This window comes from Cyprinodon tularosa, unplaced genomic scaffold, assembly GCF_016077235.1.
Source record: "Cyprinodon tularosa strain WSP-4 unplaced genomic scaffold, ASM1607723v1 ctg41, whole genome shotgun sequence".
Lineage (NCBI taxonomy): Eukaryota > Metazoa > Chordata > Actinopteri > Cyprinodontiformes > Cyprinodontidae > Cyprinodon > Cyprinodon tularosa.
In genome coordinates this window covers 1,198,928-1,223,222 of record NW_024039130.1, presented here as the reverse complement: position 1 = coordinate 1,223,222, position 24,295 = coordinate 1,198,928, and the positions used below count along the sequence as shown (strand labels likewise).

The window sequence follows — 24,295 nt, the reverse complement described above, 5'->3', positions numbered from 1 at the left end:
ATTTAAAAAAAATTTATTTTTCAGAAACACAGTAAAAAATAAATAAATTATATCCTTCACTAGAATAAACATTCTGGATGTCTAGAAATAAATTTCAGATTTCAATATTCCTATTTATATTGTTCAGCATTTCTATTATTTTGACAATGGAGAAGCGCATTTCAGATATCCATCCATCCATCCATCCATCCATCCATCCATCCATCCATCCATCCATCCATCCATCCATCCATCCATCCATCCATCCATCCATCCATCCATCCATCCAACCATCCATCCATCCATCCATCCATCCATCCATCCATCCATCCATCCATCCATCCATCCATCCATCCATCCATCCATCCATTATCTGACACGCTTTTCCCGAGTGGGGTCGCGAGGGGTGCTGCTGCCTATCTCCAGCAATCAATGGGCGAGAGGCGGGGTACACCCTGGACAGGTCACCAGTCGGTTTCAGGGCAACACAAAGACGCACAGGACAAACAACCATTCACACACACAGTCACACCTAACTACAATTTAGAGAAGCCAATTAACCTAATAGTCATGTTTTGGACTGTGGAAGGAAGTCGGAGAGTACCCGGAGAGAACCCACACATGCTCAGGGAGTACATGCAAACTCCACGCAGAAAGACTCTGGGCCGGGGACCCAGAACCTTTTTGCTGCAAGGCAGCAGTGCTACCCACCGCGCCACTGAGCAGCCCCATTTCAGATATCATAAATACATATTCAGTCATGCTGATAAATGTCAAAACAGCCACTTAAAATGTGAAAATGTTTCCAGGTATATATAATATATAATAATATAATATATATAATATTTATTATTATAATATATTATATAATTATAATACAATATTTTGAAACTATATTATTACAATTCAGTCTTGTAGTGTGATTTTTATCAGGAAGAATCTTATTTTAGTGATCTATATTTAGAAACAACTGAGAGGAGAGTGCTTTCAATACACCACTTCATATAAACCTACTTAGTAACTCCAGCAGCAATCTTCCCCTTTGCCATCTTCCTCTCGTTTGCAGCTGCTGCACTGTTTCTAACTTTTAAATACATTCTCCTTTTTTTTAAATTTCTTCATTAAAATCTCTAGTTCCAGTGGTGTGATATAGGCACTTCCTGTAACTTGTCGTCATAGTGACTCCTCAAATCCAGTGTTTTTATTTATTATCAGCATTTTTATTTCATTACACTGTCACAAGTACAGCACAACGAAATCAAGAGGGCTGCCATTGTGTGGCACCCGGGGAGCAGTGTGGGGTTAAGGGTCTTTGCTTAGGGAGCCAGATTGACAGTCCATGGGAGTGGGGCTCGAACTCATAACCTCAGGATTCCAAGCGCAACGCCCTAACCTAACGCCACTCCCCAAAGCAGGCACTAGCATGAAGGGTCTTGGTTAAGGACTCAAACCGGCAGCTCATTCCCCCCAGCTGGGATAAGAACCCAGGCCTCCTGTTTGCAGGACTTTACTTACCACTTGAGTTAGCCAACTGCGGAATCATGTGTGTACTTCTTACGCAAACACTCAACTCTGCATGGCACTACTTAGAGTTGATTGAACTAATTGTTGTGAAACCAAAAACTCAGAGTTTCTGACCTTAGGCTAGATCAATAAGAGTTGAAGATTTTTAAACCTGTTTCTTGAAACAAATAGAGCCAGCGCCAGAGTCCTAAATGCCTACAAAAAGAAGATGTTGTATTATATAGCACCTGTCTATGGTTAAAAATCGCACAAGTTACCTCAAGAAACACCTGGAGAGAGTGCACAGCAACCTTAAGGTATAGGCTAAACAAGCTCTTACCAGTGAGAAGCCGGAAGATGAAGGCACGAGGAAATCTAAACAACAAAAGTTGAATTTTCCAGACCAAAGGTGAAGATATTTAACCCAGGAGAAGTGAGAAGGCTTTTGGCTGAGTATGTTGTGGAGTATGCTCTGCCACTTTTATAGTTTAATCAAAAGGTGTATCAAAAGCTTGTCTGCAGAATCCATGTTGACCAAGTGAAAAGGTAAAAATCAATCACTAATGATGTAGTCTTGTTAAGTCATACATAAATTTCCACAGATTCATTAAACAATAATAATAATATTATAAAATACAGTTATGTTATAACTATGAGGAAAATGAAGGACAACAGTAAGCTTCTACTTTCATTATCTTGTGCTCTTTTAAAGCTTGTCCTAGCTTTGTCACTATTTTCCCAAGCTCCTCTTTGAGTTCCCAACACTAAAGCTTCTCACTGAGTAATACAATTGTGGGTTCTAGTCTGTCAATTCTGTCAAAGATTTTAGTTTTCAGAAGGCCATGTTTGACTCTCTGTGTCCTCAGGCCAGCCTTCTGACATGGTTATTGGTGGTCTTCCATATGTCCCTTTGGATATCTTGGTGAGGTTTTTCATGGGTCTCTGTTTGCTCCTTTCAAATTCAAATCTTCAGCCAGCACCACTCTAAAAGGTTCTTCCAAGTTTCCCACACCACTGGGATTCAAACTCAGGATCTTCATGTAAGGCATGGATCTAATGTAATGCAAGCATGCTAAAAATATTATCTAATAATTTTAAATCTAATAATTACACACATGAATCATATTTACTCAATAGGAGGCTTCCAATGGTTATCAGAAAAACTGGATCTAGTTTCAAGGGTATCACAGTACATGTCATATTTTTATTTATACACAAATGTAAAACTATTTTGAGGTTATAGAATTAAATCATGTAAAGGAGTTTAATATGAATAGTTTATCAATGTGCTGAAATTTTCCCTGGCAGAGTAGGAGACCTGCAATTTTGTGTAAAATGATTTTGTTCAGCCTGCTGGCAGAGATATGGCATAAGTACATAAATACATTTCATCAAAGTAGTTTAGTTAATAAGTATAAAATAGATAATGCTGCTTTATTGTCAGACAAGATAAGGTCTCTAACTACTTCAAAAATGTTGCCGCAATTTATGGTTTCATGTTTTGCAGTTAAACCCATGATGTCAGAGAGTGACTTACCCGGTTTAAATAACAGGAAACACTTAACCACACAGAGCTTATAATGCTTCGTTGATGATTGGTGACACGTGCTTTTAAACATGTGCAGAGATATTCACATACTGTACAGAATTTCTGCCCCTGATATGAATAACTAGTATGTGTTCAAACTTTTAGTGATAGGTCATTTTATCAAGTCTGGAGACAAATCTTCAAAATGAATCCCAAAACTTTTACTTCTTTAAGGATTATACTTTCAGCATAGGTAGTATGAATATAAAAGTCTATGTAGCTACATTTTACTTTTATACTAAATTAGACTGGATATAGTCTTTAGAGGGGTTTGACCTTGTAAGGTCAAAGGATTTAAGGATCCAGTGACTGGCTATAGAATCAAGCTTTGGACATATTATTTAACAATACCTTTGAAAGTTATTCAAATTTATGATCTGTTTTTGTCTCTAACAAACCTCTAAGATTTGCAGCAGTATTCATACTGAGATCCCAGAACAAACAAGAAGAGTCTATTAACTAATCACATGGTTTCTGAAGACAAATAGATGCAAAGGAATTTATTTAGGGTATCAGACTTAAGAGTGCTGAAGAGAAATGCATGCAACTGTTTTGAGATTTTTACTTGTAAAACAGCTTCATCTTTGCACATTTTTGTTTGTATTTTACAATTGAGAACTGCTTTATGTCTGTCTATAAGTAAACTCTTGAGAAACATCTATCTAAAAATGTTGTTGAAACATGACAACATATGGAAAAGTCCTATAATTGTGTATACTTTTGCAAGGCATTCTATACAAAGAACTTTGTCTTTCTTCATAATCTCTAAATGTACTCATTTAATTTGTATAGTACACACAAAAAATGAATAATGGAGCTAAGGCGGAAGTTCAACTGAAGAAACTCATTGCTCCACCTGCAAAAAAGCCAATCAGCTTTGAACAACACCTCCACGAAAGCCAATCTGCATCCAAAGTTCATCTCAAAAGGCCTCAAGTCCGCACTAGTCTGCCCCTGTGTGCAGGCCGTGGATGCGCTGTGTAACTTCATTCAGATGACACCGTTTTAACCCTCCTCCACCATTGTAGCTAAAGCTTTATCAGAGTGTCATTCCTCCCGGACTCTTACTGCGTTCACTGTCTCATCTCAACCGGTCCAGCAACGGGGAGTTTTTCCTCGCAACTGTCACTTCATGCTTGCTCATCATGGACAGGTTCTCTCAACCTGTGTTATCCAACTGGACTTCCATCTTCCAGGTCCCTGAATGAAGCTCTAGTATCAGCTCATGCAATCCACTTGATCTCCCCATAAAGCTCAGCATACCGTCTCGCTAACCAGCAGTCTACAGACTGATCAACTTCATCTATCTCCACTCTACCCCTAGTTTCAGGCCCGGGGGGAAACAGACCTTTTCTTTGCCCCTGTTCATGCATATCTTTCAATTAAGTTTATATGCTAATTAAGTGCTATGTTTCCTGCCAAGGTCTGAGTGCCAAAGAGCAAGTAATTCTATCAATAAATTTCTCCTAATTGTCTTTTCTCTTCGTGTGAGTTTTTCAGATTAAATTTTAGGCCAATCCATCTTGAAAATGTCACAATACTATAAATTTTACTACGGGATATGATGAGACCATTTCTTACTCAGAGTTATTTGTTTTGGAGGCAAGAACATCTGGGACTTTTGTACTTTAAGTCATTGTTTGTAGACTATTGAGTCAGTGTAAAAACTACTGGTGTTTCTCTCTTACTCAGATATTTTTTTTGTGTGGTTTCACCATGAGGAGGTGCAGTAACTTTGTTTTCCTATAAGAGTCACCTTTCACCTGTCAGCATAGATGTTAACACCCACCTTTACGTCATATTAATGGTCACATGTGTAAAGTGCGTAGCTGTTCTATTTTGAGAAAAAAGGCCCTGTTTTTTTCTTGCTTTTGCTTCTTTGTGAATGTTCTTACCAAAAAGAACAACAGAAAATCTTTCATTCCAGAATCACTGTACTCCAGGATGAGTTTCTAAAGCATGGAAATGACAACGACAAGCCATCAGTTTGACTTAAAGTTTGCTAATGAAGGAAGGGTGAATTGTAGGCAGGACAGCGAAAGAAGATGAACCGGTTTTAAGGATTGTCTGGTATGGGGATATGACTGGAAGACACAAGCAAAAGTGGAAAGAAAAGACAGCTCCTTGTTTTAGCTTCTTAGATCCAAAGCAAAATAATCTCATGAAAATCTTATTTCAAGTGAAATACGCGTTGACAGAACTCAACCCCAAAAAGTAAGGGAGGAGAAGATAAGAAAAAACCAAGATAGCAGTGGTCATTGTGGCTTCACAGCCATGGGGAATGGTGGTAAGAGTTCTTCTTCTAAGTAACTTTTAGTTCAGTTTCAGTATATCTTAGGGTCAAGCAGAGAGTTTGGGCAACAAATAGGATTAAACTTTAGATTGTATCCAATGATTTTGATTTAATATTGCTTGTGAAGATATTTTAATTTATTTCATGACATTTTAAATGTCCTACTCACATAATTAAAGCTAATTGAAAAATTAACTGTGTTAATGTAGAATTTTGACAAGTGTTGAATATTTTTTGATACTTGATCCACAACCTTATTGTTGCTTTTCCACAGAAAATCTAAGTTTTCCTATCCTATTAAAAATAATGTTTATTCATACTAACTAGGAATGTACTTAGACCCATTTAGTCAATTTCACTATGTTAAAATTAACATCAGTAATAAGAAGTCTTGTAAGTTCACAATTATCCAACTGCTACTCTTAGAACATATATATTATATCGGGAAACATGCCGTTCTGGACATCTTTGTTTATAGGAAGCAGGGTGAACTCAGCCACGGTTGGAGTTCTTGTGGGCTTCGGGATCCTGGCAATCCTCTTCACCATTGGCATCGTGCAATTCTGCTGCAAGTACAAATGCAAGAAGTTGAAAAAGTGCTGCAAGAAAAAAAGTATGATTCTTAATTACACTTCAATGTCTTTATTCCAGAAATGTGTCATGGGTTACAGGTACAGACACAGCATGTAAAGTATAATAACTTAGACAACACTGTTTAACACATGACATGCAGTAGTTCAAAGTGAAGCTAACCATTAAATGTTAGGTTCAAAGAAGTCAGCTGATTCATGTTGAAGCAGTATGAAGTAAACACATTTTCTTTTCAGTGTATGCAAAGTGTTCCAAAAGGCCTGAGAATCACCTATTGAATAAATATATGCAACTTCAAACCCACAGAAGCAAGGCACTATGTAGCCTTTCTTGCTGATCATATAAGGAAATACATTCTAACCATATTTCCTCTTACTTTGCAGAGCCATCAGTGAAAGACAGAGTGTTCACGTAAGTATTTTTTGGCTGTCTCTTTTTTAAAGCCATATTTAGAAGTTTTATTTCCTTCAAAGTTGGGTTGTGGTGGCATTTACCGTTGCTCTGTTTTGATTTTACAGCAAAGTTGGCGTGAAAAAGTCTAACCCTCCCTTCACAATTAGTGGCTCCATGAAATAAGTCTGTGGCAGTAATCTAAGCTCCGACACAATGGAAGGAACCCATCTTATGTTTTACTTCCTCAAGAGAACAAGAGGCCTATGCTGATTGTTTTTTTTCTCATGTCTGTGTAGTTATATATTATTATATATTTTTGCTTTTTAAATTTGGTATGTTGTTCTTTTTGCCTAATGTATTATTACATTATTTATATTATGTAATAATGTAATGTAATAATTATATTATTTGTTTCTTTATACTTTGTTTCATGCATTCCCTTGTTTTAAGCAGAAGCAAAAATGCCACTTGTGATAGTGACAATATGTTATAGTCTTATAGCACATTGTCTATTATTACTATAGATTACACGTAAAACAAGGACTCAATTTGTAAATAGATAATGTCGTGCAATTTCACTTTACCAGTTTTGATCTGTGTCATGAGAAACTGACAACATGAGGTGTCTCGTGATACAAAGCTAATTAAGCTCTCTGAGTGAAACAGAGGGGAAAGCAGAAGCAATTCAGTGCTGATGATAAATCAGACAAAGGGAAGAATATATCACCAACCCAGCCACAGGAACCAAGCACATCAGCTTTCTTATAAACTGCGGGTGACTTCCCTCCAAATTCACATATCTACCGCCCTTGTGATACTTTTCATGGTAAGCTGAACTTCAGCGTCTTACTGTTTTTCCTCTAATGAAACCAGAAGCTGTTTGTCTAAGTTTTTTATTCCTTAAATGAGCAGTTTCTAGTGGAGTGAGTCGAGGTCATCTCCTGCATTCAATGAAAGACAATCATATATGTAGTTGATGTCTCAAAACAGAACTTAGATCATTTAAAAAAAACATGAAAAAAAAATTTCAGACCCTTTTCAGTGTCTGATTAATACCCTGTTTCGTGAAAGAGAAACTTAAGTGTTCGATCCACTCATGGTGGTTTTGGCATGTTTCTTCTTTGGTCGTGTGTTGTCATAATTCTATATAATCGGATTCTGAAATATTGCTTTTAGTTCTTTGCAGTATATATTTTAGGTCTAAAAAACAAATGAAAATTTAATATATTGATGTATTAAATCTGCATCTCAGTGATGCAGTGGGTAGCACTGCTGCCTTGCAGCAAGAAGGTTCCGGGTTCGATTTCCAGCCCGGGGTCTTTCTGCATGGAGTTTGCATGTTCTCCCTGAGCATGCATGCACACTTTCCATGTACTCTGGCTTCCTCCCACAGTAAAAACATGACTGTTAGGGTAATTGGCTTCTCTAAATTCTCCTTAGGTGTGAATGTGTGCGTGATTGTGGTTGTTTGTCCCTTTTGTCTCTGTGTTGCCCTGATGGACTTGCAACCTGTCCAAGGTTTACCCTGACTCTCACCAGTAGACAGCTACAGTAGGCACCAGCACCCCTTGCGACCCCAGCTAGGATAAAGCATGAACAGATAATAGATGGATGAATGGAGTTTTAAATCATTTTATTTTTGTTAAACTTATGTAAATTGATTATAAAGAGATGACAATAAAATTCTATTCAAAAGCGACTTTCTTTTATAATTGAGCATTTATTTCCATACAACCTACTAAGGGAAGTTTAAAATGCCAATGTGGTGGCCCCTCCAAAACCATTGAGTAAAGCCCACTTGTGTTCTAATAAGTTTGGTGTTACACTGGAAAGATGATCTAGAAATAAGTAAAAAATCTCTTAAATTAGGTATATACTCCCTTAATTTAAGTGGGTAATTGAGATAGTTTGCCAATGGAATTAATATTTTTACCCTTAAAATAAGATAAATAGATAATAAGCACTTGAAATAAGACAATTAAATTGTGTTTTCTTATTATAACTGTAAATTGTCTTGTTCTATTGGCAAAATGTTTCTTTTACCTCCTCAATTAAAGAAGAAATGCACTTTTTTTTATTTAAAATTACTTATCTAGATTTCGATTTTTTTCCAGTGTAGGCTTAGATGCAGACATCTCCCCTGGGTGAGATGTGGGTTTTTTTGACACCTATGCTTTTCTTACAACAAAGCAGTGAAGAAGTAAAGTATTGAATGTTAAAGAGAGGGGATAAAAAGAAATTTTGTTTGGAAAGAAGAGGCAGCAAGAAGAAACTATAAAATCCACCATACATTTAATAGTTTATAAAACTAATTCTAAATCAGAATCACAGCACTATAGTCACTGTGTCACAAACACATCAGTGTGTTGTCAGTTAGGCATATGGGGTATCATGATTGAGAAGTAGGTTTCCAGTGTAGTATGTTTTGCAGCTGCTTTGTCTTGATGGGACCCCTAAACAAAAAAAAAAAGAAGCTTATCGTATACAGTCAAACGCAGCTTCATCTGATGAGGCCTTAAACAAACATATTAGGCATTAGGTTTCTCTGCACGAATCCTTTGTGCCTTATCTCCCACTAGCACTCCTATCCTTCATTAAAACAAGCTGTGCAGGACCACCTGTTAGTTACTACCTCTGTGCTCAATGTTAAAGGTTCAGACTAATGACCTTGGCAAACATGTCTTGTTTAGGTAGCTGTCCTTTACAGATTCTAGTTCCCCTGTGCCAGAGGCAGCAATGCACAGAAAGACCAGCACATATTTCTACCTTTAATAGCTTTTGTAAAACCCCAATGTTGTTTTTATAGCTGGCTAAATGAATGTATTGAACTTTCGGTTTCAATGATACCAGTGCCAACATCACGATCTAGTCGACCAATATCCTTCCCTTTTGATAAAAGCTTTACACATCACTGTGCTGTGGTGAATCTGGAAGACCTGTTATTTCCCTCAACTTTAATCTATTCATTGTTAACTTTGAATTTTGCGTCTGTATCTTTCTTTCCTTATGATACTAGCTATTTTGAGAGGGGCACGAGTGAGACACAAAAAAAAGTACACCCACACACAATGTTTCCACCACCCTTCCTTACAATTGGGACAGTGATTCAAAGCCTCCAGCCAATTTTCTTTTCTCCTTGTAAAGTAGCAATGGTAACTGCGCACAAAAATTAAGATTTTTAGGCCGCTGGAAATATCTCCAAGGTATTTGTGTCTGTATGTATTTACATAATGGAATCTGGCTCTTTGTGTTTTACTTTTTTAAAATGTCATCCCCCTGCCTGAGTGGTATTTTAGTCAATGATAATGCAGAATGTGATTCTCTGTGGGGAATTGTTGTCCAATTTTACTCCAAAACATGTTCTTTTTAGATGCGATGGGTGGATAATCCCATAGTAATTATACTCTAGGTAATAAGCAACTTGATGTATACTAAACATTTAGGGGAACAAATTGTTATCAAATCCCCTATCATACATATAGAATTGTGTATTAATACATACATTAACCACTACAATGTTTGCAATGGTACTTGTCCATTCTGTACTATACACTGTATCTGTACATAAGGTGCAAAACCCCATGCAGAGCAGCTGACTCTCAGTTACAGTTGGGTATGCATGAATGGAGAGATGCATACTCAAATGAGCTATTAATAACACAAAATAAGTAATAGCAAAACTGTACACTCCAATTTTATTTTATTCCAAATGACACTTGCATGTCATTAGTTACCAATGCAAAACACAAGAGACAAAACCGATGGACTGTAGCATGTAAAATTGTGGTACTGTATATTTAAGTTAAGAACTATCAATAAAGCATGACCCCATAAGGTGAAGTGAATTAAGATAAAATTTAAGAAAAGATGAGTTAGGCAACATTACTGGTATGAAACATTGTATATTTCTGTGGCATAATATTATGATCATCAAAGCATGAACTTTAGAGAATAAATTGAACTGAGCTATGGTATCTCTAAATGATGTCTCAAGTACTGTGAGTTGTTGGACTGGATGTCCATAGAACAGTCTTGTTTGTCTAGTGCATCCCTAATACCATCATGAATTGGTAATGTAACAATAGTTTTTCATGTTCTGGCTAATCAGTTAACAGGGTCTTGAGATACTTTGCTTCTGAAGGGTATGTAAAGAAGTTAATTCATTTAATAATAAGAATTAATAGGGCTTTACCAGGTTCTGAAAACTTTATGTATCTAACTTAAAAAAAAAAACACAAAAAAAATTCACACCTCTTCAACAGCGTGAAAAAACTTTAACAGTAACGCTTTATAGCTTCTGTATGACTCTTCAGTCTCTCGCCTCTTTGTGGAGGAAATATGTCTTATCTTCTTTGAAATGTAGTCTCTCTTCATAAGGTTTCCATGTATTTCTTTCTGTTGTTTCCCAGCATTCTTTAGATTTGCCACTGCATTTCAAGTCTTTATTTTAAGAAGTAACTAGAGCATGCTTTTCATTTTCTTTATCACCTAAACAGTTAAAGATATGCTGCTTAGTGTGGGATCATCATCCTGTTGATGAACAAATTTCAGTTCTTACTTTCGCACTGATGGCTTCACATTTGACTCTAGAATATTTTAGAATATGAAGTAGACTAAAAAGACTGCTTGGTAGCCAGTTTTTTTGGCTGCAAACAAACCAAAATTGCCACCTCCACCTCCATTTTTTGAGCTGGTTTGAGGTGGTTGTGCCTCACAGCACAACAATGCATCTAAACCTAGCTCTATAGAACTGTAGTTCTGTTTTAGATGCATTGGGACAAGCTCTCAAAATGAGGCATAAGAGGAACCCAACCTTCTTCAGCAAAAGACCTTGTAATTTTTCACAGACCCATCCCTTTTCAATAGAGATATTGTATACATGCTGGCAAGCTTTACTTTTTCCCCACCTAAATGTAGCTGTCCTGTCATCATTATGGATAGACACCTGGTGCCTGACTTTTAGCAGTTCCACATGCAAAAACATGGCCTGAAACTAGTGTAATTCTTTTTTCATGCAAAACTTGTGATCTGCTAAAAAGATAAAAGAAACAAAACACACCCAGCTCACAGAAATAGTCCAACTTTTAGCAGCTGTGCCTTTGAGGAAACAAGAGTTTAAACATTAAGCCAAACTCTGCTAAGTTTTCACTTTAAAACCAATACACACACTGGCTGTTTGAATTTAGGAACCCTGAATCTCCACCATTTATTGTGAGGGATTAACTCTTGGATATTTCAATTAGACTAAACAAATGTTTAAATAACTGTTTTTTACATTTCTAAACTTCACAGTTGACTGTGTAATGGTGTGACTTTATCAACTCTCTGATGGAAGCCACTTTTACAAACTATGGGATACTTTATAATTATACATAGGTCTGGGATATTGCTGACACAACTAATCATTGCTTCTCCAAAAGCTTTTTTTGAGAAGCAAAAAAAATTGTATTTATCACTCCACTTCTGTGGCTAATAAACATGATATTTAGTGTTGATACTGTCTTGGTGATATTTTGTTTGCTCTTTTCTCCAAGGTGTCCATTGTTAACCAAAGAGCAGTGATTAGATGGGTCATGGAGACACCTTTAACATATGAGGTCCTCTGCATTGTGCATTCAGGGTTAAACATTGGGTAGGGGGTAGAATACACATCATAACCTTGTACACAAATATTGAATTCACCTGTGATTTTTTTTATCTCATTCCTATAATTTCTATATATATACTGTATGTCTATATATATATATATATATATATATATATATATATATATATATATATATATATATATATATATATATATATATATATATATATATATATATATATATATATATATATATATATATATATATATATATATATTTCTATTTTATTTTTATTTTTTTTTGGGTTTTTGGGTATACATACACTTTTAGTACGGATCTTACCCAATGTTTTATATGCTACTAAAGCTTTATTTTATGCTATCACAGGATATGTGTTTAAGATTAAAATTAATTTGCTAATCTGACTTCTAAAATTATTAATTATTCATTTCTAAATAGCTTTTTAGTCCATTACAGCACACTGCCGGCATGACAATTAATTTCTGACTGCAGCTAGTATATTAAAAATGGTCCCTGCTTTTGTTACCTAATAAATATTTGTGCATTACTTATATTATTTCTATTATATTGAACTTGTTTGTTTTTTCATGATGTCATACAAATAAGCACTGTGTTTAATAAATATTTCTGCGTAAAAATCACACACACCTATAAAACTATTACATGCTCAGTAACTTTAAATTTAAGAAATTTAAAAATTATTTTTAGAAACATTAATAATAAAAATAAATCCTTTTGATAACACGTCTAGTTATAAATAGAAAAAGTTTAGTCTGTTTTAATATCTTTTAATATTCTAACAGCTGATTTCAACTGTATTTAAATATATATATATATAATAAGAAAGTATGTTTGTTTTACTATTTAACATTTTTATAACGTGGATGTATATAGAGTCAAGAGTTTACCATTTCTGTTTATTTAGATTTAAATATGTGAGCGGAAAAACTGAACTCATTAAATGGGCTCCTGGGAAACTTGGTAGACACGTGTGCTAAAACAATGTGACATTTATTGGATCAAAAAAGGCTTTCTTTTTCCATTCCGCATGAAAAAGCCAAAATCTGTCCCACTTCCCCTTCAGTGCAAAAGAAAAGAAAGAGGCCACACATTGTTTTTCTACACCATCTGGAAATTGTGTGTTATGTATTACATGATATGAAGACATGATATAGAACTGTGCTGTGGGACTTTTTCAAATGTCGTGGACGTAAGTGCAGAGGAAGTATCTGTTTCCTTGTTTAGATATGTAAAAAAAACCACAGCACTGGTTCCTGTACTTAATCTGCATTTGGGGTTCCCTGATGCTGACACATACATTGCAATTTGTGTTCCCCCAGTAGTTTTTTTTTTTTCTCAGGGTTTTCCTTGCATAAATATTGTGTCATTTGTTTCCTCAATGAACCATGGCATGTAAAATAGTGGAAAATTACAGAACAATCCAAAGAGAGTTTTCTTTTTATCACATGCAAGGATAAACCAACACAAACAATAAATAAATATTTATTCATTTTCAGAAACAGCTTATATTCTCAACATGATTTCAAAAGGTTATCTGTTGAGGCAGATCAGACTGAAGCAGAAACAGTAATGTTGAACATCGTCAAAAACAAATAAATGTCTCTGCTTTTTTTTAATATACATTGTTATTTTGATTATGTAAGAGTTTATGAAAAAGTCTCGATTCCAAAGAAAACAGACGCTTTTGAAAAAAAAAAAAACTGCACTCTGTGTTTATAGTAATCTAACTCACACCAAGCATCATTGTTGGGGGAGTTAAAATCATCAAATGCCAAAGCGGTTAACTGTCAAACTGTTACTTCACTGAGTTGCTCATTCAGGTTTCATTTCCTGCAAGTGCTATTAAGTCAGTTTATAATGTACCCAAAGAGGAAGGTTTTGACGAACGTCTTCAATCAACAAGGTTCCCTGGCATCAGAGACGGTTAACAGTCTGGAACTGTGTCCAGTATCTGTTCTATCCTGCCAGCTGAAACACTGAAGTATTTCACAACAACCATGGCCTCTGTTTTTGAGGCTGACTTGTGCGTACGTCAGGCTCCTTCAGAAGGCGTTTATAAATAGTGTTTCATTCCACTGGATATTAGTCAGTTGTCAGTTCCACGTCACAAAGAGAAAGGGAAATGTTCATATTGCTGTCCTTTTCGAATGTTGATGTAAGCAAAGGAAAGGCCTCAGATAGTTGTAATAATGTTGTTTCGAAGTTTATGACAGAGTCCATGTGTGTTTTAACAGCTGTGGTTGAGTCCACCATTTCGCTTTTTCTGTCAATCAACAAATCCTCCATAAAAACAGTTCTGCATAGTTTGGTTTCTTCAGGTCTGTAAAGGCCATGTCTAAGGCACCAAGTGCATTGGCCTGTTTGTGAACATATACAGGACTGAGGCCCGGCTTTATATCCCGCTACCACTTCCGCTAAAACTGTGTGTGCAGGGATCTGTTTTAACATGTCCTCACTATCTCTGCTTTGGATCTGGATCTCAGATGGGCTCTGGGTCCGGTAATTTCCCACAATGACAGTCTCCACAAGAGTTTCTGTGTCCTGACCATAAAGGTTCAAGGAAGAAGAATGCATCTGGCAGCTCAAGCCCATCCCGCTGTCTTCTGTCTTTCTGATATCATCTGCTTCCATGCTCTCATCTTGCAAAGGATAATCCGTGTGACTGTTGGAAGAGCTCTCTGGTCCTCCCATGCTTCCACAACCACTGTCCTCTTGTCTTGCAGGACATTGTCCTCTTTTCGCTGCAGGGTCTGTTTCTACGCTGACGCCGCTGTCCAAGCTAGTCCTTCTGTTCTCCTCCTCACCATTGTCTGTTATTGTGATGGTGGTTTCAGGGAGGTTTATAGGTTTGGTATTGATTTTGTAACTGGAAAGAAACCATGCTTTGTCTGTGACCACCTCCATGGTCCCTTCTGCAACAGAGAGTGGCATCCAGCCACTTACTGGTGATTTCTACATAAGGGGCAATAGAAGACAAAGGAATTATGAGCCTCTGATTTCATATTATCATCATCATTTGGACAAATTCTTCCAAGTTTGTCTTACCAAAGCCACAGGTGTTTTTGCAGGGCGTTTCAGGTAGCACAACACAATGCTGGTAATAACAATAGCAAAGGCCATGATCCCCAGAATAGATAAGGATGATGCAGCAATGATATAAAATTCTGAAAGAAGAAAATAAATCATGTTTAAAGTTCTAAACTGATGACCATGTATGTAATTAGATGAAGGCAAAAACTTTACAAACATAAAAGGTTCAGGTAACTAAAGTTATGCTTTCATAGGAGAAACCTTCAATTTTTTTGTTACAAATGCAAACTTCTTTGGATTTTGTAAGGAGTTCGGGTTATTGATCAACACAAAGGCATATTTATAACTGTTCAATAAAAAGAAAACAATATGCAGTTTTAATTTTTTAAATAGTAGAGAAAATATGTAGTCAACTGCAGTTACAAAGGGAAATCTTTTCACAGTATACCTACACAAACTTTGCTCATGCATCTAGAGACTGAAGAAGTTACCATTATTAGCAAAAAACTAAAGCTCATTTAGACTGAAAACAGGTTTCATTTGTCACATCTTTTCAAATCGGTTAAGGTCAGGACTTTCACTATTGTTCATCCTTACACTTAATGTTTAAAATTGTTATTCACAGAGGTGGTCAAGTATTACATTTTGTGCATTTCTAGACCAGGATGATCCATCCACATACATAGTTCAAGCCAGGGAATGGTGTGTTCAAGGCGATGTGCATTGTTAGTTTTCAGGAACACCTAATATCTAAAGGTTCTGCTTTGGTCTTATCTGACTAGAGGACCTCTTTTTACATATTTACTGGGCTCCTTGTATTAGCCATGTTGCAAAGGAAAAAAAGGATATTAAGAAAAATAATAATGAAACAAGATTTAGCAGTGGTGTTATTCTTATTATCCCTCCACAAAGGGCAGGTTCCTCTGTTAAATGCTCTTCCTGCCTGGCGTTTTAGTTTAGGTGACAGTCATATCTTAGTTGGTTTTGCAGTTATATAATGTTAACTAATACACTAATTTCTGAAGGCATTCAGTTGCACTGTATTTTATACGACATCACAATAAATGGAGTCAGCATGAATCCATGCCACACTTTGTACTTTTGATGAAAATTTTTTTTCCACTTCACTTTGTTTGTCTATCATGTAGAAATACATAAAATATATATGTAATTATGTTGCAGCATCATTACCAAATGTAAATATGAGCAGATTATGAATACTTTTTAAAAGGCATTTCAAATTAGAGCAAAGAGTAAACATGATTGGCCTTTTTACCTTGCTCTGGGAGAAACAAACACTGTTTTTCAGACACAGGGCTGGAGTTGAGGCCACCATTGCCTTCAACTTTCCCGCTGACACAGTACATTCTTCCCCAGTGGAGAGATGAGAAAGTCTTTGTCCTCATAGCTTTTCCCTCATCATCCTTTAGAGTGACCGTGGTAGTCTGTTGATAAAAAAAAAAAAAAAGAAATGAACTCATCAGGGTTTTATCCAATTTCAATTTCTTTTTCAAAAGCCATGAATAACTAAGTTGCAGCAAGACTGAGTCTTATGTGCGAGCCAACAAGATATTGTTGGTTCTTATTGTTGCATGTGCTTTCTAAAGGTCCAATGTCATTCAGTTTGTTTTTAAACCTTATTGTTGGTCTCACCTTGTTTACTTCACCAATTTCCTCGAGATATAAAGTGTAGGCAGCTCCAAATGGGAAGACTTTTCTTAAGATGGGTTTTTCATGAACATAAACTGTAAGTTTGCTGGATGTAGCCTTCAAAGTGAAGGAGGGTGGTAGCAATTCACCTTTGAGAGAAAAAAAAGAAAAAAATCACAAAAAAGCACAAAATAATTGCAAAATTAACTTATTCTATGTGAAGTTTGATACATTCACATGTGAAATTAAAGTATTTACCTTCATTGATAAGAAATTTCTTACTAACTTCCCAATCAGACTTTTGCAATCCTTTGACCAGTTGAACTTTGACTTGGTACTTTGGCAAATAGCTAGATATATTGCTAATGAGGCAGTAGTTTATTCGGACTCCCATGCAGTTTGGTACATTCTCCCATTGATTATGCCTGGAGGCAGACAAATTGCAGGTCAATAAAAAAGGAAAAAGAAAAATGTGACTCACAGGAGCATACAGAGTGTCATGAAAGCTGAACTACAGAAATGGGAAACTGATTAAAAATCCAAAAACATCTGTATATCTACATTTTCTACATACGTTCGCATCTGAACGTTATACACTGCTTCTGGTGGGGCGTCCTCAGGATGTTCCCACAAAACCGTAACCACTCCATCTGAAATATGGACTTCAAGTTTTTTAGGTGGAGGGATGATTGCTCCTGTAACAAGAAATGTTTCATATTAAAATGTATACAAGCGCTATCACAGAGTCCTTTAATATCTTCCAAACATGAATTGCTTCTACATGGTTTGCATAAAGGGTGAATATTTTTTTGTCTAAATTTATGCTAAATAGATACTGAGAAGGGTATAATTAGACAGTGTTCCAAAGCTTTGACCCAAAGTAAAAAGAGGAAGCTTAGATGACTAGGGAGTCAAAATTCTGAAAATCATCATCACATGCACTGGGTTTTTTCCTGAAAGGGAACAGAGAATTACTACTTTCTAGGTGTGTGACTTTATGCGGGACAAAGAGAAAAATATCCCAAACAACCCAAAGGTCAAGTTTAGGAATCCCTGGATCGAAATTACAGTTCAAATTGCAGCTAAGCTTCTATAGAACAGTCTACTTCTTTTGGGGGCAAAACTCTGATTATAAAAATAAAAGCCACGTTTTAGAAAGAAGGAACATTTTAGACATGTGAAATCATCATTAGTACATCAAGACTGGCTTATCTTGTACCTTCATCCGATCATTTATCATTAATATTTGAGGAAAAAAGACACAAAACTGTTTGAATTTTTTCGCCCATTATGATTTATGAAACCACTTGTAATAACATTGTACAATTTCAATAATGCTCAGACGGCTTATAGTAATAGGTTTAATTCATTTAAATGTCAAAGGAGACTTAAGATCAAAAATTAAATCTCTAATTACCTGAAACATGGTTGATGAAACAAAAAAGAAAAAGAGGAATCAGTGCCTCCTTTTTCATCTCCATTATGAATTTTGGAAAGATAATCACTCAGTCAAAATCCCTTCAGTAGCTTCCAAAAATGTCCTTCATTCCAAGTATCAGCGCTGGTCGACTAAAACCATCTTCAGACTAGATAAATATCACCCCCGAGGATACTCGGCTTTCTCCTCTGTGATACCAATTGATCTGAAAAGAACATAAAAGCCAGACTGTCTCATTCTCTCCGCCTTTTCACGGAGTTTTCTGTTGTGACAGCAACAGTGACGTGGTTGCTAGTTTCACATCTCTCCCTCTAGCTCAGCCTCTACTTCCTCCTTTATATTTTCTTATTTTCCTTTCCATACAGTCACAATACACAGACTGATCTACTATCTATCTGTCAAGGGGTAAGTCCATCTCCCCGACTGAGAGGGGAAAAAGAAAACTGTCAGGAAGACCCTGTTCCATTTTTAGGACTTTAAAACTTTTTTAATATTCAATGATAATTAACATTGTATTTTATACAAAAAAAAAAAAAAAACACAAATAACACAAATATACTATTCACATTTTTTTCAGAAAAACATCTCTTAGTAAATGTTTGCCTGCTGACAACTGAGAGCATGTTTGCGCACTCTGTATTGGACTTTTCCTGTCATCAGAGAAACCTCATTTATGCTCAGCTGCAGTGCAGGTGGTTTTTGCACAGCTGCATTAAAAGAGATTAAGCACAAATATATTGTTTTTAATGAATTACCAGTTTTTTTTTTAAATGGATGAATGTATATTGATATACCGGTATTATGCATTTATAATCCATTCTAATGTTTTTATACAGTTCCCTTACTAAAGTGCTTATTTCTTAAACCTCATAGAGACTGGTAGAAAGGTAAGAAGATAGAGGAAGGGGTGCAAATTCATTAGAAGAAAAACGTCAAGAAAAACCAATAAAAAAAAAAAAAAGTGGTTTAGATTAAACCATACTTTGTTTTAGAATGACTCAGTAAAAATCTAGACCTAGATGCAATTGAGAACCTGTTGCAAGAGTTGAAATGTAATGCATCTAGATTCTCGTTTCAGACCAAGTTTATGCATGTTTACAAAGAACATGCATTTATTCAAATGTGAAAAGCTAATAGACACATATAAAAGATTTTCAGGTATTTAAAAATATAACTTTATATTGTATGATACTGATAAAAAACAACAACAACAAAAAACATGCAAACATTATGCACAACTTTCTGTTGACCAGTAAAAGTCTGAAGTTGTGGTTTCAACATGGAACAGGTTTGAGCAGCACTTTCATCTGTACTTGGCAGTTGGAATACCATAACAGTATACATTCTTATGGTTGTGATGGTTGCCATAGTGGCCTTGTATAAACAATGGAGAATCCACAAGCGAGAGAGCGGAATGCTATCTCCTAAGAGATCATCTCCCTCTGACTTCCCTGTTCCAAGTTCAGAGTTAAATGCACAACGCCTTTGTATTGGAATGTGCAATGGTGGGGCTGCGATATAGACAGTTACCAAGCTGTACTGTTTTAAGCAATAGGATAACACCCTTAAGACCCATTTATTTTATTAATTTACCATTTTTACTGCATATTTAAAATAAATATATTGTGGGTTAAGTCACTCTCTAACAATAGTTGCTATTCTTCCAGCATTGTGTTTACCATCATTTATCAGAGTGTAAATGTGCGATAAAATTCAAATATGTCCTATTGCCATTCTTTTTCTCTTAAGCCTATGCTGATATGCATTCATTAGCAAGAGTTTGAAGGCTAGCCTATAGACAGCAACTGAGTAAATTTACGTGAATACTGTACTCAAGCACATTTCTTGAGTATCTTTACTTGAATATTTTTTACTACATTTCCTAGTCAAATATTTTACATTTTAGTCCACTGCATTTCTAGGAAGCTATTTTTTTTCTCGTTCAATTTGTCTCAGCTTAGCTTTGTAATCCCTTGTTGCCTTTTTTTCTCCCTTGAAATGCAATTGGCCACAATATGTTTCTCACTAACTTCATCCTTCAGAACAGGTATCCTGGATGTTTAAGGAATTCCTCTTGTTCAACATACCTGGGTCAAATGGTAGCCCATTAACAGGCATATGCAGAACTTTGACATGCTGAGGAGGTAGTAATTACCTCGAGAGAGAAGAACTAAGACATGCAAGATACCCTTGAGTACTGAATTTAACTTTCACTTGTAGTTGAGTAAGATTCGACCATGAATATCGCTACTTTTACTCAAGTACTATAGTTGAGTAGTTTATCCCCCACTTTCTATAAGTTGGCTAAGCCTCTTATATTAGCTTACATAAATGTACCCTACTAGGCTAACAGATGAAATATAAAAATTCAGATTTAAAAGAATAGATGCAATTTGAATAGCGTGACTGACTACATGATGATGTCTAGATGGAAATCTTACATTTATCCATTGCCATGCTACACTGTACAGGTGGATGCATTCTGATCCCATGTATATTTGAGTGGGTCAGTGTATCTATGAAGTAACCCAATGGATTACAGCAGCAGGTAACTATTTTATTGCATTTATAAATGAATTTTCTATATTGTTAAGAAAATGTAAATACCCTCCAGGCTTTACAGAACTTCATTTCATTTAACTGAGGTTGTTTTTCATTTCTGATAAACAACATTTCTCTTAAGCATTAAGTTTAGCTTCACACCTCCTCCTCACATGGGATTTTTTTTCAAACTTTTACTCCCTGGTAGGTGTTCGATAAGAGAAAAAACAGTTGCTTGTTTCTAGCTATTGTCACCTTTTGGTTTCTGTGTTTAACTTGGACAGAGAACTGCTGAGTAAATGTGAAAAGTGGGTGATCCATGTGAAAATGTCAGAAGTCATCCGCATGTCACCTAAAAAAGGGGCTTTTTCATCTGTTATAAGAGTTTCCCCTGCCAGAAAGGCAAAGAATACAACATAGCAGCCTCTAGTGGTGGTACAGTAGGCTACAACTTACACAAATGATCATCAAGTCTTTTAAAACTAAATAAAATTATTGCTTAAGTCAGATTAAAGCTATATATAATGTAGTCACTATCAATAAAAGTGTAAATGACAATGATGGAATATTATGCATGTAGAGAGGGTTAAAACTAAGCAACAAAACATTTGCACTGCTGACAGGGTGACTCATCAAAATACCGCAGCCGCTCACAACATAGGATTAGTGGTTTGGCCAGGTAAATTCAGGTTTACCTTTGTTTTTTTGTTTGAAAATGTCAGTGGATGAACAAAAGAAAACAACCCTTTTGAATGTAATGGGAAGGTTCAAATTGGGCATTCTGCATTTTCAAACATTTGCTTTGCTCGACTGCTCTCTCACTCACTCACTCACTCACTCACTCACTCACTCACTCACTCACTCACTCACTCACTCACTCACTCACTCACTCACTCACGTTTAAACTTGTGAAATATATTTCAATCTAAAAAACTCAAAAAGAGAAAAGACAATTAGAAATTTATTGATACAATTACTTTGTCTTTGGCGCTCAGATCTCAGCAGGAAACATAGCGCTTAATTTTGATAGATATGCATGAACAGGAGCAAAGAATAGGGCTGTTTCCCCCCCAGGCCTGAAACTGGTGGTGGAGTGGAGATAGATGAAGTTGGTCAGTCTGTAGACTGCTGGTTAGAGAGATGGTATGCTGAGCTTTATGGGGAGAACCAGTGGATTGCGTGAGCTGATACTAGAGCTTCACTCAGGGACTTGGAAGATGGAAGTCCAGTTGGATAACACAGGTTGAGAGAACCTATTCATGATGAGCAAGCATGAAGCGACAGTGGAGAGGAAAAACTCCCCGCTGGAAAGAAACCTCTGGCAGAACCAGGCTCAACATGGCGGTCTTCTGCCGGACCAGTTGAGATGAGACAGGGAACGCAGTAAGAGTCCGGGAGGGATGACACTCTGATGAAGCTTTAGCTACGAAGGTCGAGGAGGCGCTGGAGGTGGGTTGAAACGGTGTCATCTGAATGAAGTCACAGCGCATCCGCCGCTCGCGCACAGGAGCAGACTGATGCGGATCGGAGGCCTTTTAAGATGAACTTCAGCTGCTGATTGGCTTTCGTGGAGGTTTGGTGCAAAGCTGATTCGCTGTGGATGTATGAAAAAACATTGAGTTTCTTCAGTTGAACTTCCAAGTAGGCTCCAGTTGTTACAGCACCTCAGAAGAATATGGAAACATGATTTTCTTCTGATTTTTTTTTTCATTTCTTCTTCAATTGACTTTTGAGTTAAACTTTTTTCTACAACACAGGATATTACATGTTCAGCTCAGTTAGAAAGTGGATTTTTGTTGGCGGGGCCAAAAGGGAGCAAAGCTATCTTAGTCTGCAGACTTTAAAAATAAATTTGTTTTTCAGTCATTTGCAGTGCATTTAAGTGCATGTTAGCCACAAAGTAAAATAGAAGAGTGGATGTAATTTACATTTTATACAAAAAATAACAAAAACAAAACTTGAACACAAAGTAGCATATGTCTATAAAGCATTTTATATTGGTCTGTCCTCCACAATGCAGTCAAAATTCCATGAACTGTGCTTTTTCATTTTGTGAAAGTGTAAAAATGTCGTCACACACTTTGCCTCTATATAAGTCTTGTTTAAGTTGTTTACTAAAGCTGAACTTTCATGTTGACTGGATTTAAGTTAAAGGTATAGATAATCTGGGTTGATCATCTAAATAAGTGTAAATAAGTGCTCCTAATTGTCATTCATTCTGATGATATGTTTACGTGAGGTCGTCCTATGTGCTTGCCCGCAGAGAGCTCTCGTCGCAAAGCATTATGGGATTTGCTGTCAGAGCAGCCCGATGCTGCCATAGGCTGTCGCTAGGGGTGACTAATAACAAAGATGGCGCAGGCACTGCACGGAGGAGGAGTTACATGACCAATGGAGCAAAAAGCAATGATCATCAGTCCAAAAGGTCAGTTAACTGAGTTAACTATAAAGTCCCTGCTGTATGTAGACACAATAAGCTTGTATGAGCTATGAGAACAGCACATTTTAAAGAGGGTGTTCACGAGGACAAATGGGGACGTGCATGGTCTTGCACGTGCATTTTTTTTTTAAGTTGAGAGGGCGGGTCTTTTGAGAAATCCTCCATTATACCTTTAAGGATTTTATTCAGTTATTTTTTAAATAAAAAAAAAATAGTAGAGAAGCAAACAAGAAACAAAGTGAACATCTATGGTCTGTTAGTTTATATGACCGTATGTGAGGTTAATTGGTCTGTAGATTGGCCTTATGTGTGTGTCTGTGGGATGGTGGTAACGTCCTGTGCAACTGTTGCTCTTCCCACCTCATTATGGCGATAAGAGTGTTGGGACATCGAATAGATTGACCACTGGTCATTACTGATTAGAGAATTGTTTGATGCCAAGCTGAAGACTGAAGATATTATTACTTTTCATTATTCCATTATATGTTTCAATATGATGAGCACTGAGCCCAGATCCTAGGCATGGTGTGCCTCTCCATGCTTTGCAGTAGGCAAAAAGTTCTTAGATAAAAAAAAAGAAAAAAAAGAAAAAAAAAAAAAAAACTTTAGCATGACTCCTTATATTTTCTTAGATTTATAAATTGTAAACATTAGTCTAGTTTGAATTATTTTTTTTCCTAATAAAAAGCACTTTCTGTGAGAGAATCTGTTAATTTTAGTTTTGTCTCATTTTAAGCTGGTTCTTCTTACTTGCACCATGGCCTCTCAGTTCTTGATGTAAAACCTGATTTATTTTATAGAAGGGACTCTGGTGTTATGAGGAATGTGGTCTATGATCCCCAATAACCTTAGCTGTTCCTGTATGCTCTGACATCCGAAACATCTCATTCTTCTGAGGGTGAAAATTTAGAGTCAGGTGGATGAAGGGTGGTAACTATTAAGACAAGGCAATTTTAATTGTATTAGAAAATGTATTACAAAGACCATTCAAGGATTTTTTTTTTTACACTAATTAAACAATAAAATAGTAGCTACAGATAATTGTTTGATTTTGTTTAGTGACATATGAGTTTTGCTTATCATTAGTCCTGCTTAGGCTGAAGGAGATGTGTTCTTATATATTCTTGTAAGCATTAATAGGTTATTTCTCTTGCTGAAAACATGGTTTTATGCAACATCAGAGAGAAAACTTTAAAGGTCAGCTTAAACCAAAACAACG

At 36.2% G+C, this 24,295-nt stretch overlaps 1 protein-coding gene across 1 annotated transcript; it reads right to left on the bottom strand.

Moving 5' to 3' along the window:
• Positions 1-12,926: 12,926 nt before the first annotated feature.
• Positions 12,927-18,342, bottom strand: il10ra (interleukin 10 receptor, alpha). The gene is made up of 7 exons (XM_038298567.1): positions 18,075-18,342; positions 17,232-17,352; positions 16,916-17,082; positions 16,661-16,806; positions 16,284-16,452; positions 15,023-15,141; positions 12,927-14,929 (listed from the first exon to the last, which is right to left on the bottom strand). The coding sequence occupies exons 1-7, from the start codon at positions 18,136-18,138 to the stop codon at positions 14,060-14,062; spliced, it is 1,656 nt and encodes a 551-aa protein (XP_038154495.1). The 5' UTR covers positions 18,139-18,342; the 3' UTR covers positions 12,927-14,059.
• Positions 18,343-24,295: the final 5,953 nt, after the last annotated feature.